The 16220-nt window shown below is 47.9% G+C and overlaps 1 protein-coding gene across 1 annotated transcript; it reads right to left on the bottom strand.

Moving 5' to 3' along the window:
* Window positions 1-1748: 1748 nt before the first annotated feature.
* Window positions 1749-16137, bottom strand: CRLF3 (cytokine receptor like factor 3). The gene is made up of 8 exons (XM_027654489.1): window positions 15972-16137; window positions 13450-13657; window positions 11600-11687; window positions 10959-11136; window positions 9173-9395; window positions 8403-8535; window positions 5012-5124; window positions 1749-4755 (listed from the first exon to the last, which is right to left on the bottom strand). The coding sequence occupies exons 1-8, from the start codon at window positions 16101-16103 to the stop codon at window positions 4502-4504; spliced, it is 1329 nt and encodes a 442-aa protein (XP_027510290.1). The 5' UTR covers window positions 16104-16137; the 3' UTR covers window positions 1749-4501.
* Between the last annotated feature and the right edge of the window lie 83 nt (window positions 16138-16220).

The following is a 16220-nucleotide window of genomic DNA, read 5'->3' as shown; positions in this document are numbered from 1 at the left end:
ATTTGGATACATGTTCTTCTTTTGCCAGATTGTTCCAGCTATATTTAAGGTACCTCCATAAATTTCCAGGTTTTTAGCCAGATTATAACAACTTTCATTCTCCTTTCTTGGGGTAGAGCTGAATACCCGAGATGGATCTTTCAGTTGTGCTTTACTGTTTAGAACTGTGATTTAGAGAACTGCAAGTGAAACACATCCCTTGGGATGGCAGTTACACAACTAAGACTTGTGTAATTTTTACATGCAAGTGGTTAATGTTTCAAACATTTTATAAAATAGTTTATATGGAGCAAAGTTTGAATTGGCATTGGCTTAAAGTATCCCCTCTGTGGGATGGCAGAGGACAGATTCTCCAGGTACTATGGGACAAAACAAGGTAGGAATTGCATTGCTTGGCCAAGTAGTGACTGTGGAATGGCAGACCTGGAAACCTTCTCCTATATTAGGAATAATTCAGTGCAGGATGAGGCTGCTGTAGGCTGGTACATTCCCATCTCTCACGGTGTCGAGGTTCTCATCTGGCCTTTGGTGTGTCCATGGCAGCTTTTACTGATGTTTTGTATTTGCTGATCCTAAAGGGTCTGTGACCCCCGAGCTGGAAGCTAACCTGATTTGAATGTTTAATTCAATGCATTAAAAACTGTATTCAGAGGTGTTAGATGGATTGGAGTTGTTCACCTTCAGTGTACAGTGCTTGGAGTGTGTCTTGAATGTAGTCCTTGAGTTTTGGGGGGGTAGGGTGAGGATTCCCTGCCTGGAATGAAGCAGTTGCCAACAATTTGAACTGTTCTGATTATTTACCTAATCCAGAAAACCAAACCCCCAAACCAGCAGTCTGATTTTACCTTTGGCAATACAGCAGCCATTCTGTGAGGGCAATGCTGACAATGCTGTTCCAAGTTAAGTATTTCTTAATTCACAGAAGTTCGGTGCCATCATGGAGCAGTGCTTGGGTGGAGGTGTTCCCGTGGGACCAGACCCTGTTACAGACCTGACACTCTGCTTTCACATCGGGGAAAACAAAGGCTTTGGAGTAGGTAAGTCCTTCCCTGACTCCTTCCTGCTTTAGGCTGCTTGATCTGAGAGTGAAGCTGCAACTCCTGAGGAGGAACACCCGGCCCCTCATGACGAACATTCATGTCAGTGATGTTTGTGAGGGAGAGCTGCCAAGTCAGCAGCTTTCCTTATTGCTTTCACAAGTTACTTTTCCTTTAAAAGAGACCAAATAACTGGAACAGGCTCCAGGTAAAGCAGAACTAAGGGAATGAAGTAAATCTGTGTGTTAGTCCAACATGGACTTTATTTGAAGGTGATTAAATACCTCTGCTGCTCCCTCAGTAACACTGGCCAAAAACTGCTGCTGGGTAAGAGCTGCACCAGTGAATGCACCAGGAAGAGATGGGAACAGTAAAATGGAGAAGAGACAGGTCAGCCTTGATGGAATATTGAGGGAAGGACTTTACAGATGCTGTAACAAATTTTATAAAAAGAAGGGGGAAATTATTTTTGTGAGAAATGTCAGTCAGAATCTGAACTTTGGCTGGAAATAAAGGGAAGTGCACAGATGAGAAATGTGGAAAGAAAGTGTTCAGGACTTCTGAGAGACAGAAGATGAAAAAAATAGAAAAAAAAATTAATGGAGAGAAGCTCTTAAAGATGGGTGCGGTGCTCTAGAAAACATGTTCTTATATTGTTAGAACACTGTGGTGCTCAGCTTTATGCCCCAATAAATAACTTCCTAGACCAGACACGGTTAAGGGATAAAACTTTATTTAAAAAAAAATTCAAATTTCACTTGACACATAAGTCTTAGTTGAGGTAAGTGACTGTACTAGCTTAGGAAAACAACGTTCAGGGTCGGGTTTCTAAGCTGTTAACACTCTGTTGCTTGCAGGGCTCCAAGAGCTAGAGGTGCAAACTGTACAGCAAGTGTCAAGTTTTCCATCCAGCTGAACTCTGCTGTGGAAGAAGGGGATTTGCACCCTTTAGTTCAAGCCTCTTCCACTTCTTGAGTACTTTGTTCCTTCAGTGCTGGGTCTCTTGCCCTGAGACTCTTGGCTCCTGCCCCTTTCACAAGGTGCGGCTGCAAGAGGTGGCTCCAAGTACCTCATTTGCAATTTGGACAGTGAGGCTTGTGCTGAGTTAAAATAAAAAACAAAAACACCACAAGAACAACAACAGAAGAACCCACCACTGGCAAACTGCCCTTGTTCAACATCCAGCTTAAAGCCTGAAGGCAGAAAACTCTTCTGAGCCGCCCTCAGGGCCTCCAGGGCAGCAGCTGGGGCCTCTCATGGCTCTTCACAGTCATTTCAGCTGCTTTTATGTGTGTTCTGAACAAACTGACACGGCCTTGCCACCTCTGGAAGTACCTGAATTCAAGGATTAAGCTTTATTTTCTAATATGTAAGTAAATATCCTGCAGAATCTACAGCCCCTCCATAAGCAGATGCAAAGGCACCTGACCCGGTGGTACCTCACAAATGTGGATATTCACAATTTTAGTTTCCACCTGGTAAAAGTACTAAGTTCCAAGTAGTACCTGATACCTGAAGTGTGTAAGTAAAACTGCCAGCACTACTACATGGAGCAAGATCTAAGTCTGCTGCTACCTGGAGTGCCAGCCCAACCCTCTCTGAGCAGGGCTGGCACTGTTTCATCTACTAAACCTTATTATAGTAATAAAGTATGGAAAATACTCTTCACAGGAGAATTAAAGGAACACTGAAAGCACAGGATAAGCCAGTATCCTCTCAATCCCTAACACTGAAATAGCTGAGCTTGAAAAACTAAGAGTACTGCAGGCTTTTTGTTGCTAACACTGGATAATCTGACCTGAAGGGAGTTCAGTCTTCCTCACTTCATGTCTTAAAGCAAATTCCAACCTAACTCTGCCATGTGCAAGTTCTTTGCACCCATCTGAATCTACACCCATTTTCTTGTAAATGGTGTAAACACCAACAGCCATTTTTGTCTGAAATTCTTGTACCCTGCTACAGATGCTTGGGGAAAAATGCAGGCAGGGTGGCTGATCTTTTTGTACTGGCAGTGTGAGGATGGGGGATGTTAATTCAATGTAAAATAAGCTTTTTATGCTTTAAGCTTATTATGGTGTAACATAGAGGGTGTAACATAGTGCCACTGAAGGAAAAAGGGCAGTATGATTGTCTAGGCTTTATAAAAATATTGCTATTCTAACATAAAATATATATTTAATTTTAATTGAATTTGAGGTAAGAAGCCCCTCAGTGAGTGTTACTTTAATAAATCTTTAAATCCAGTAACATTCAGTCTTTTGACCAGAAATAGGCTCTCTTTGATAAGCTCATTCTCAATCTTAGTTGCTCCTTGGAGGAAACAGATGTAACTTTACATAACTTCTGAACTCAAAAGTCATTTATTTCATACTAATTCCTTATCCCATCCTACTCCATGGAGGGGACAGCTGAATTACCACCCTCTGTTCAGTTCTCTCTGCAGGTGGGGTCTGCCTGAAGCCCATGCCCCTTATCTCCAGGTGGATCTCCAGCAGCAGTCCCAGCTTGGACCACACACCTGCACTCCTGCCCGTGGCTGCAGGGCATTCCCAGGCAGCAATTTGGGATTGCCAGGAATCCCACCCATCAGAATGGGCACTGCCATCTCTGTAGCTGGACAGTAGAGAGAAGGTTGTGCTGAGTGTCAGGAGGGCTCTGAGGAATCACAGCTGCCAATCCACACATCAAGCCCAGGTACCAAACCCCTGACACTTGCTGGGGCAGAGGCTGCACAAGAATTGTAATTGGGGAAGACTTTCAGAGCAGATCAGGATCACATCCTGCTCCGGGACTGGGTCTGGCTGAGGCAACGTGAGCATCACCATGCAGCTACTCTAGAAAACATATTCCAAGTGACAACACAGACAACAGTTCAAGAAATACCAGAATAAGGCACTTGAGTGATTCAGTAACAGGCTGGCTCCATGTCTGGGCAGGCTGGCTCAGTGTCCCTGCTCCCGAGGGACGAGCGGTACCGTGCGGGGAAAGGGCTGCAGGCAGAGCCCACTGTCCATTCCCTCCGAAGGCAGCAGCGTGTAACAGGAAGCATAGCAGGACTCTGCTCTAAATACTGTGCTCTCTCTCTGGGTGGTATAAATACAACTTTGGTCCACTACCACCCCCAAATGCTCATCTCACAAAGTTAACTCTACACAACACACGTACCCTGAGACGAGAGTACAATGAAATACTGACACAAATCAAGTCTGGAGGAAGAAAGGGAAAGGTCTGATGGACTGCTTAAATTAATTTGCCTAAGCAAATGCCTGCTTCTAGCTTTTTCCAGAGTAACAAATCCAATGTTTCACAATTATTGTTTAAATGAATCCAGTAGGAAGTACAATATAGTGGAGTTCAAGTACTATAAAGACAGGTTTTTGTTACCAGATTGTTGTCAAACAGCTGGAAACCCAGGTTTTAACGTTACACTTTACAGCAAGAACAAAAATCCCCTTTAGTCGCTGCTAAAACACCAAAACCTTCCAGCCTGGGTATGAAAATGAACACCCAAAATACAAAGAGCCACAGCACTGATCAAGTACCCAGTCAAAGACCACTTCTCTGTTGTTGGAGCTGATGGTCACTCGGAGCTTGAAGTTTCCTCCCTCGTTGCTGCAGGGCCCCAACTGCACAACTTCCATGTCGAACGTGACAGTGGAGCCCGAGGTGACAGCAGGCAGCTGGTTTGTCATCTCCTTCCCGTTCACAAACACTGCCCCTGAAACAGTCAGCATGTCTAACACCATTCCTCACTTTCTCCCTGTTTTTTGCAGGCAAACGGGGAAGTAACCCCGCTGCCTTTGGTGCTACACATGGAGCAGGCTGCAAGAACTGCGAGCGGGAGATCTGTGATCTCACCCCAGATTTTTAACTGCACCAGCAGCATCTACTTAGGAGTTGCTCCTCCGTTCCCCAGGGATGTAAAGAACCCGGGGCTGTGTGTTTTGGGCAGGAATCTCACCCTCCAGACTCACCATTGGTGCTGATGCACACGGCTTTGTCCCGCTGCAGGGAGTCGAAGCCGTTCTGCTGCTCCACACACACCCCCAGGCTGTCCCGCCGGTCTGGCTGACCCACGGTTTCAATCCTGCCAAGCAAAAGGTTAAGTCAGACCCTGAAGCTTTAAATCAAAACATACCCTGACATCCAGACTGTCACACCAAACCCCTGTTCTGTGTGCTCAACAAATCCATCCAAACTTTTAGGGAGATTGGCCAAAATGACCAAAATTCCTACCAGTTTTCCCAGCAGCTCCACTGAGCAACAATATTAATCTGTACAAAGCTTAAACGTGCTTCCTGCAGACTTTCAGTGCTATTTAATAATTTTTTTCCACTGTCACAGCTTAGAAATGATCTTTAGAAATGATTTCCAGTTGTCTGAAGGAACCAATACACACAAATCTGCAATCAGCTACACCAGGTTACTGGGCAGCATCACACATTATGGCCAGACAGCTGTAAGTTCAGCAAGGATTTAATAAGCACAACTTAAACAGGTTTTTTGAGCCCTGCCATGTTCTGCTATAATGGGGTGAGGGTGTTGGGTTGGGCTTTTTTAATAAATCAGCTTGATGCAGATGTGTGCTAAAAGCAATGCCTAGAAGAACATTTACAAGTCTGGCTTCTGCTCAGCTGCATTTAGGATTGCATGCTGGGCAAGACTCTCTGAAGAAAATGCAAACAAGTTGTGCAAATGAGCAGGGACTCAGTTCCCTCTGGGCCCCAGGGGCTGCACAGTTTGCACACCCAAGGGCTCTTCTGCATTTGAATCCTTTGTCTTGTACTGCCACCTCTCAAAGGTGCTAAATCCCACTTTGGAGAGAGCCTGAGTGACTCAGGAAACTCAGGTGGTCTTTTCTAGAAAGTGGTTATTTTCACTGCAGTTTGAAAGACCAGCACTGATTCGTGGTTGCAGCCAAACAACAGGAAAACTTCAGCAAAGCTTTCAAGAACCAGCAGTTAGAGTGGGCAGTGGACTGGCACACCAGGGGTTAACTCCTTCGAGACAAACAGGGACGATAAAATTGGAACCATGTTTTACTTTTGCACTCCATTAGGTTTTTCAGTCCCCTGGGAATGTCACTAAGAGAGAAAAAGAAAAAAAAAAAACAGAGAAAAGAAAAAGAAATCTCAAAGAAGCTTTTGCTTTGGAAGGGATCCACAGTGTTTTCACAAAGCAATTTTAAATGAGATTTCAAATTCATTTTGTTGCTCTGCTTTAGCTTTTAAACTTGAGTTACTGGTGAAGCTTCATAAACAGCCATTTATCTGTAAACTTTGTGCATAAGGTAACACTGATTCATTCCGTCCCTTAGTTAAAGGAGCATTTTCTGAGTTCTGGGTTGGACATAAGTGTTTGCACAGTCACAAGAATCACCAAAAATGTGTAACCATAAAGCCAGTATGACTGTGATCCCTGGGAGTTAAAATTTTTAAGAGTCCCCAGAATATGTTGTGGGAATGCTGCTCAGTGGGATAAGGTTCAATCCCTTCTCCCACCCCAAACGCTGCACAACAAGACCTGGCTCTGTCACTGCAGCACAGGCACTGACCCAGTCACCCACCCCAGCTGGCCTTTGCCTCAGAGCACAGAGAAGTCAGCCTGGGGGGGATCCCAGGGGCTCCCTCTGTGTCAGCTCTCAGCAGGGTTGTGGGGGGTTCCTGACAAAGTCAGTGGGATTATCACGGGGCATCTGCTGGGAGATCCCAAACTACCAGCCTGGACAGAGGGACTGTGGCTGCCACTGCAAACAAAGCCTTAGAGAGATGCAGAGCACATCACTGTGGAGAAACATTCCCCTTCCCAAGGGCAGCTCCCTGAAGGCTGCAAAGGAACAGGATGAGACTTGACCTCAAGCAGTGATGTTTTCCCACAGCTCCTCCAAATGATCACCTCAGGACAACTGTCACAGTCTGGCTTTAAAAAGCACATCCAAAGCACTGTGTTTGTCACAGCTTCTCTTTCCACTGACTTTCCACCCTGTGCCTGGGTCCTGAACACAGAGAACATGCAGCTGCTCCACAAACATCTGAGCAGAACCTCGCTCTCCTGGTCTGCTCTGCAAGCCCCTCATCCCTGCAGAGTGACTCCCTTGTGCCCCAGCAGATGGAGAAAGCCAAGCACCGACTGCTGCATCTCCCTGCTCAGCAAAATCTCTCACACTTCCACACAAGGAGCTCGTCTTGGACCTTGGAAGAGGAACACAACCCATTCCAATCTTAAGATTCCTGTCACAGCAGTTCTTGTGGACAGTTGCTTGTTCATGCTCTGCCATCCTGAAACAATCTCCCCTTGGAGGGAAGGCCACGTTACCAAAATGTGAAGCAAAAGATTTTCATGTGCTACCAATAAAAAAAGATGAAAGGCACTGGTCTGAGAGGGAACCAAGGGAAACCTCAGGGTTCTGCCTTTAATTTCACAGGCATTTCTGAGCCAAGAGAAGTTAAATCTAGCAACAGATTTCAAATGAAAGCTTTAGATCTTTTTATCCCATCTCAGACAGGGCAACTGAACACATCCTCACACTACAACCACCTGAAGTTCAGATAATCCATTATCAGGAAGGGCAAAATGAAACACCACGGAATAAGTTACATAAATATCATGAACAGCCCCTTCTAGTTGCCTTTGGGGGTTGCCTGCTGTACAGCAAGTAGTTTTATTTAACCAGGGAAAGGTGAAATAAAGCTTCAGAGCCTCTGAGGTCTCTAATTACAACTGACATATCCACAAGGACATTCCTCATACCCCGTTAAACAGCATCATCTCAGCGACAGGAGGACAGGCAGCAAAGCTGCCAAGGGTTTTAATCATGTTCTGTGTCAAATGGAAAACCTTATTTCACAAGATCCCTTCCCCACTCTGGATTTTCTAATGCCAGTTTCAAGCAGTGCCCTGACCAGCACTAATTATCTCAGACGTTAAAGACATCGGTGCCAGACTGTCATCCCAACAGCACATCCAAGGTTTTCATGTCCAAAGCCTTCAAAGCCTGTGGACAGTCTGGGAAGGAGAGCACTGCCTGGCCCAAGGTTAAACAGCAAAGTTCCACCGCCTTCAGCCAGGAACAGCTGCTATGAACTCCAGGAAGTTCAACATTCCAGACATTCGCTCAGCACGGGCTGTATTTTACCATCCCTCAGGAGTTCACTCATCTCTGTTTTACACAAGTGCAAGTCCTACACAAACATCAGGTGTTTTCCTACAAAGCCAGGCAGGAGAAGGAATTGAGCCTTCACACAGACACTCCACCGTGACGGGGCTGGGCTGATGCACAACTCAAACACGCCCCAGGGCTACACACAGCTCAGGTGTGACAGCTCAGGGGGTGCACCAGACAACAGCCACCCAAGAAGTACTTGCCTGAAGGTCAAGGTTTGCCCACAGAAATAGGTGGGAGCTTTGGAGTAGAGGACCCCACACGACTGCGAATCATTCCGAAGCGCGATGTTCCTCCGACTGCTCAGGCTGTAGCCCTCCAAACCAGTTGTCCACTCTTCAGAGAAAACAAATAAAAACCATGAAAAGTGTGAATCCCAACTCAGCTCTCTCCTGTCTGTGCAAACTCAAGTCAGTCACAACGTCCACTCAGCCCACCTCAGATGCAGCTTAAGCTACACTAAAAGCAGGGGCTGGGTTTGCCTTTTCCTGATGGAGAGATTTGTTTTTCAAATAAACTGCAGCTACAAAAAGTATTTCCCAGCTCAGAGTTTGCCAGAAGTTCAATTTGCTGCAATCCCTGCCAAGTGATACTGCAGGCAAAGGAAAACCTTCGTCACCCACTGCCCTTAAAAATTTGCGAGTGAAGAGAATATTTAGGTTTTTCCCTTCCAAGATAAGAGCTTGTTGGGAGCTGTAGGTCATCAAAAACGCTTAGGTCGGGGTGGGGGAAAAGGAAAAATAATGCTTTACTTCTGGCTCACTGATGCTTTCAAAGGCTAAGCAGTGAATGAAAGGCTCGCTGAGTGTGGGAAGCAGAGAATGAATTGCAGGATGGAGGGACAGTCCATCGTGTTACACCCCCCCCACAGCCAAGGACACCCCTCAGCACACCAAAAGCAGCTCCATCCAGCTGAGGACCTGCAGGAGCTGGCTCTACAAGGGTTTGGGATGAGCAGCACCCGGGGCAGTACCGTGTGGCACCAGCGTGGTGCGGCCGAGCTGGGGGACGCTCCAGGGGCTCCACTCCTGCCGCCCGTCCCCGCGGGCGCACACCCGGAACTGGTAATCCACGTGGGGGTCCAGGTGCAGCACCATGAACTCCGTCTCCGAGCCCACGTACACGTCCTCGAAGGGGCTGGAGGTGCCCTTGCGGAACTGCAGCCGGTAATCCTGGGGGGTGAAGTCCTCGTCCACCTGCACGACAGCCACTGCCCTCAGAAAGGGCCCCTCGGCTCTGCCCTTTGCCCCTGGAGGGGCACATGTGAGGGTGGAGCTGCAGGGGATCCACCCTGCAGAGGTATTTTAGTGCCTTATGGGAAACAACATCAGTGTCCGAACCAACTGATACCAAAAGAAGTACCACAATTACTCAATTACAGTTTAAAAGTATCTACAGGAGAAGAAACATTTAAAAGAAGATATATATCTACCAAGATATATTATTATATATCTGGCTAGATTATGCAGATACCATTAAAATATAGATACATCTGGCTAGATTATGCAAATACCATTAAAATATAGATACATCTGGCTAGATTATACGTGTATAACAAAATCCTTCAGCCAAAAGCTGAAAACAACTTTGCAGAAGAAATTCAGTGCCAGTTTTTGACCACAAGGGAAACTCACTGTTGTCCTTCACAAACTGTTCCAGGGAATGATTTCCAGTTCTTTGATATCTCTAAGTCAAAAGACATTTATACACACACACACAACACATGCACTCAGAAAAAAAAAGCTCCACTACCCCCCAAGCACGACCAAACTCTGCAGCACAGAAAATCACCCCCCACGTGACAGCAGTGCCCATTGCCTGTGGGTTTATAACCTGAGCCCACATCCTTCACACATGAAGGGTGGCCAACCAAGGGCTGGCTGTTGCTAGAACAACAAAAGTTTGTTTGATGCTGCCAAGGAGCACAGAGCTGTCCAACAACAACCAAACCACATCAGACCACAGCAGTGGTTTACTCAAAAATGGTCTGTCTGTTGAAAAGAAAGGCTACTGGACTAACTAACCACAATATTATTTCTCTTTCTACCCACTGCACCTCCCACAGAACACAAACATCTAGGTGTAAAAGCACAACAGAACAGGTTCAGCCTCATCCTGGGTGTGCTAAAGCATCTTCAAAGGGAACAAAAGCATCACTTCAGCAGTGGAGTTCAGCCCCACTGTGCTTGGCTGTTCCTGCCACACAAATCAACCACTCCCACAGCACAACAGGAATGTGGAAATCACCTGTCAGAAACACCCCCCAGCAGTTCTGGCTCTTGTTTGTACAACACCATCACACAGATTACACTCTAATGTTTATTTGTTTAGCGGGACGAGCATAGGAAGGAGTTGTTTCCTGCTTGTCCAGCACCTGGCCCTTGCTCAAGCACACCAAGCAGAGATAGCAGGATCTCAGCTGCCCCTCCCAACCTTCCCATTCACAGGGAGGACACTCTGAGGCAGAGGAGCACGTTGGCCCTTTCTGCCTGCAGGTGGGAACAGGAGGAGTCCAAGAACAAGAGTCCAACCACAAGTGTCACTGCCAGGTAGACACAAACCCCAGCACCAACCACACCAGCACTACATAACCTTGCCTTTAAATGACACCATTACCATAAAACTCTTCTGAAGTTTCTAACTACACATGGAGTGGACCAGTCCTTGGAAGGCAGTAGAGAATTCAGAAAGAAAGTGGACTGTTCAGTTCTTTCAATAAGAGTCAATCTAAAGGATTGTCACACAGATATTTTACCTACCTTACACCAGCGGACTAAAATACCCCCAGGCTTTTCCACAAACTCCTCCAGCTGCACAGGTGGGCGAGATGCCACAGTTCCATGTCTGAATATCTGATTTTTCAGTATGGTAAGGAGGCAGTCATCCAGCTGGGCAGACAGACAAGGCACATCAACCAAGGAGGGCACTTCTGGTAAGCTGAGAAAGGAAAGTTTGCTGTAATGAGAGAGGCCAGCTCCTGCAAATCCATATTTCATCCATGCACTCGAATCTGGGCAGATTTGCAAAGAGAGAACAGCTGCAGAAATTGGCTCGTGCAGTCCAAACTTAAAAGACTCAGCAAACACTGTGTTTGAGCCCTAACCAGACTGTCTGTTTCTCAGTAAATACTCTGCAACACAGGCTGTTCCACAAGGAGTGGCTTCACTGCTCCCAAATAAACAGCCTCTATTTCTACAGAGCATATGGAGGGTGAAAACCACTCCATTCTGTGAGTGCCAGCCCCACTGAAAGTCTGTGAAACAAACAGGACAGCAACACTTCCAATGAATCTTTGAAGGCAGTGGAGCGCAAAGCTTTTGTTTCAGAGGAGAAAAGATGCCCTGCACAAGAAGGGCACACATGCTGCTGCCTCAGATCACCTCAGGGTGTCGTGTCTTACCTATCTAGCTGGATGTGTAAAGCTTTTTTTGTGAAGTTGCAAAGTTTCTCATTCTCTTGTCCCACATCTCCATCGACTGCACTCTCCCCTGCAACCAAACAGCAAAAATATTCCTCATGAGACAATGTCCACAAAAGGCATTCCTTGCTTCAAAGAATAACCAGTTCTGACATGAGCAGCCAATTAAACATGAAGCACCCTCAGCACTTTTGCTAGTCTTAGCTAGAAAATACAATTATAGTTAACAACAGAAAGCCTATCTAGCAACTTTTGAAGCTCTCAAAGCTCCCCGTAGACACACCCCATAACAGATGTAATAATTTGCCTCAGGTCTAAGACAGTAGCAGAACTGGGGTCAGATGCCAAAAATCTGGGTTATTAATCCCTTCCTCTAACTGCTTTAAAGAAAGAAAAAAGCAAAGCACCTTCACTGATCAGAAAATAAAAAAGAGGTGCTTAAAAAGCAAGGAATAGTTTCAACCATTGTTTGCTAGAATTAAAATGGTAACTATTGTCATGGTGAAGGGAGTAATCCATGCATTAAAGTGTGGGGATAAACAGAAATATTTTCCTGAGCTTTCCATATAAAGTAGCATCCCACACTCAGCTTACAGAGACACGTGCTCCAGTCTCCAGTCTGATGAGTTTACAGTAATTCACAACATCAGCAAGCTCAGTCCTTCTCCTGATGGAGGATTACACACGTTACAAAGCTCTGAAGGAAAGCACACGTCACAGTTGGCAGCAGGAGGTTTAATAACCACGGAGGTTTAACTCCTTTCTGACTCAGCTGCAGGGTGAGCTTGTCCTGCCCACAGGGTCAGGGATGCTGCTGTGCAGGGCACCAGGGCATGGAAGTGCAGAGTCAGTCAGGTTCTCATGAGACCTCACAGAACTCACATAAAACACCAGCAATCTTTGCCACCACCCTGGCTCAGTAACCTGAGGCTTAAAATAAAACCGAGGTGACTCCCAGCTGTCCCAGAGCTGTGGTGATGGACAAAACCCCAAATATTAATCCACAAATGCTGTCCCTACTCCTGTGAGCAGGCACAGAGCTCCCAAGCCAGGACACACAAAGTTGGAGGCTGAGGGGAGCTGGGAGTTTTCCCACCCCTGGGACACAGTTCAATGTGCCTCAGCTCCAGGACTGAGCTCATGTTGAAAGAAAGTTAAAGTTGAGACATGAGAACAATGCAAGGAAACTGCCAACACACTCATGGCTCAGACACGCTCCCAGTAAGTTCTGCAGTGTGGGGAAAACAGGCAAGAGTGACATTCCTTTCTGCAGAGGTATTCAGCACCAGCAGGGCACAGGCTGGCCCTGACAGCAATATTCCACATGTCCATTTGTGTCTGCCTCATCCACAGACTTTTTGGAAGAATTTTCCCCATACAGTGGCCGTTTCATTCCTGATGTTCCCCATCCACAGTGAATGCAGTCACACCCAGCAGGATAACCTGCTTGTTTCAGTAAGACAGAAACAACTCATCCACCAACAGAGACACTTTACTGTAATGGTACCCAAGACAGAATCCTCTATCTGTCCTAGAGAGGCACTGAACACCCCTGCAGTGAGACATTTCCCCAGAACTTCCTGCCCTTTAGGAGAGGCTACACTGACACACGTACACCCCAGGACTGGAGTGAAACGTTAAAATACAGGTTTGTAGGAGACAACGTTGATCAGCTCTTCACCACATCTACCCAGCTTGAACCTTTCCCCAACGTTTGGTTTGAGAGAAATCCAAAACGAGCCAAATACACTGATAACAGCAGGAACATTCCAGCCTTTGACAGACACACACTGGGAGGCAGAGCTCAGGCCCAGCCCCGGGTGCTGCCTTACCTTCCCGGAGCAGATCATCGGCCGTGCTCACCCCGTGCTCGATCAGCTTCTGGCACTCATCCAAGGGCTTGATGCTCTCCTGCTCTATGACATCCACCTCCTGCAGCAGGGACAGCAGCCTCTCATCCAGCAGCTTCTTCAGCGTCCCTTTCAAATCGTTAAAATGTTGCTCAAGCACATCCCTGGTCAGTGTTGCGCTCTCTTTGATCTGAATTCAGACAACAGGAGAGAAGGGTTCAGGATAAAAGGCAAAGGCCACACACATCTTTTCCTGAACTACCTCATCTACATCTGCTGGAGAAAAGCTGTTGAGTGAAGTCAGCTCAAAAAAACGACCACTAGCAGTTAACAAATTAGTGCAGTCATTTTTAGTACACACACAGCAGGGAGGGAGGCAAAGAAACCAGCCTGGAGGAGGGGAAGAGTATATTAACTAAGCAAAATACAAACTGGGTCACAGGAACTTCAACAAAGGAGTTTTTCTTGTCAAAAAAATTCAAATGCCCTGTAGGTCTTCTCCCTGCTGCCCCTCAAAAAAACCCACTGCTGTAATCCTACACTCTGCCATCACATACTCCGTGGAAAGAAAACGGTATCAGGCTTTTAGAAGACTATCCAGGAGCACTTTTCCAGGCCCTATAATTTTTAAAATCCTCCTAAAACTGCCTTCTTTTCAATTTTGTTCAAATATCTGCCTTTGGGTGAACACCAAGCCTGGTTTGACTCCGGAAGAACCAGACCACAGAAGGTTCTACAAGTGCTTATTAGAATGGTTGCAAACTTGCTGAATCTGACTTTTAGGGAAGAAAACACACTTGGAACGTCCCTGAGCCAAAGATGCAAAAGTCAGGGGTAAAAGCCCCCCTACAAACAATTTTTCTAAGTCCCACACACAAGGAAATTCTGCAACATGCTCAGATCTCACTATACATAATTCAGAAACACAGACAACCAACACAGGAAGCTCTCTGGTTAGGTAAAATAAATTTCCTCTTCAAGTAATATTCATGAAGCTCTGCAGCTGCCCCACAGCTCGGTTTCCCTTCTCGTGTTATTTCAATGCTTGGGGGTAAAAAAAGGAAGTATTTAGCTTTGTGAAGGGGTGGGGTGAAGGAAGGCAGAGCAGCCACTTCTCTAAGCCCATTGCAGGCAGCTCAGCCCCAAAATTAGATACTCCTCGCCCTGCAAAAGAGGAAATGCAAGTCCCTGGACACACAGAGCTGTGGAAAAATCCCGTCCCATTGGTCCAGAGGAAAAGGATGCAACGGAAGCGACCCATTCACATCGGCCCACCCGCCCCCAGATGATAAAGCTCCCACTGTCTGAACCCCAGGGAACTCCTGGATGTGTGATCCTTTGTGGACAAAACAGCCCGTGGTCCTGAAGGCGGAAAAAGGAGAAAACAGCAAAGGAATTCCTTGCACACAGCAAAGGAATTCCCCCTGAGAGGAAAGGGAAAGGTGAGGTAACTGCACGGCCACTGCACAAAGGGCTCCCTCTCGGCTCCCTCTGAGCCACCAGGCAGCACTTTGAGAGGACAAGGTTTGGATTAAAGACAGCCATGCACAGTTCATTTTCTTAAGCAGCCTGTGGTTTCAACAGTGACTAATTTAATGCACAGTGAGCACCCACAGGCACCCGGGGCAGGGCACTCCCCCGGCAGACTCACAGCAGCTTCCTACACTAACGGAATCTGCTCCAGAAAAACTACCAGGGCGCCACAGAAACATTCTCTGACCTTAGTTTTGTTTGGGTTTTTTTTAATTTACTCCTTGCAGAGCTGAATCAAAGATAGTAAGGCTCTGCTCCTAGTCTACAACCCCCAGAGTGCTCAGGGTGCCTCGGCAGAGGAGCCAGTCCTGCCGTGTGACTCTCCCTGCCCACACCTGCCTATCTCATCCCGCATCTCCCGCTGGTACCGTCCCAAGGAAAACCCTGTCCCGGCTCCAGCGCAGAGCCGCAGACGAACCAGCCAACCTGGAATGTTGGCAGCGCTCGTGCCTGACCCACGGAGTACGTGACCCACGGAGAGCGGGGCATGGGGACAGCAGAGCTCGGAGGGCACCCCGGCCAGAGGGCAGCTTGCCCGGCAGGGACCCGATGTGACGGGATGGCGATGGGTGTGACACTGCTATTAAATCACACTCAGCATCCCAGCTACTTCACAAAACGTACTCCTTTATACATCGTTATCCCTGCCTGGGAAACCTCCCTATAATCCCAGACAACGAGGCTCGCGCAGTAACAGATACCAGCTCACCCCCCTTTCCTCCCGGCACTTCCCACATCTCCCGTTCCCGCATCTCCCAGCTCCAGCATCCACACGCGGGTCCCGCGGGGCTCCCCCAGCCCCGGCTCGCACCGGTGGCTGCGGGGTCATGGAAACACACACGGCTCGGGATGGGAGCGGCCCCGGGTCCCCGGTGCCCCGGGGGAGTCCCCGGTGCCTCCACCCCCCCCGGGACACCGTGCGGGCACAGCCGCGGGCAGGGGAGCCCCGCACGGCCCGTCCCGCTCCCCACCTGCTGCCGCGCCTGGTGCAGCCCCCGCAGGCGCTGCTGCAGCTCCCGGCGGTAGCTCCGCGCCGCCTCGATGCTCTCCCGGGCCTCCTGCAGCAGCAGCAGCCGCGCCTCGGCCTCGCCGGCGGCCTCCATGGGCACGGCGGCACCGGCGGGCGGGACGGGCGGGGCTCGGCCCCGGAAGGGCGGGGCGGGAAACGGGAGCGGGGCGCGGACCGGCGGGGTGACGTCAGCGGGGCGTGACATCAGCAG

The sequence above is a fragment of the Corapipo altera genome, unplaced genomic scaffold (genome assembly GCF_003945725.1).
Source record: "Corapipo altera isolate COAL_440 unplaced genomic scaffold, ASM394572v1 343, whole genome shotgun sequence".
NCBI classification, from domain to species: domain Eukaryota; kingdom Metazoa; phylum Chordata; class Aves; order Passeriformes; family Pipridae; genus Corapipo; species Corapipo altera.
Note: the sequence above shows the minus strand (reverse complement) of the source record. Positions and strands in the feature narration are given on the sequence as shown.

Bases quoted from the DNA above. Each gene is read 5' to 3' on its own strand.
- CRLF3 (XM_027654489.1), bottom strand. From the start codon at position 16,103: ATGGAGGCCGCCGGCGAGGCCGAGGCGCGGCTGCTGCTGCTGCAGGAG. The intron at 11,688-13,449 runs GTAAGGCAGCAC...GTTTGGTTGCAG, and splicing joins CGATGATCTGCTCCGGGAAG to GGGAGAGTGCAGTCGATGGA. The intron at 8,536-9,172 runs GTACTGCCCCGG...TTTTCTCTGAAG, and splicing joins CACCACGCTGGTGCCACACG to AGTGGACAACTGGTTTGGAG.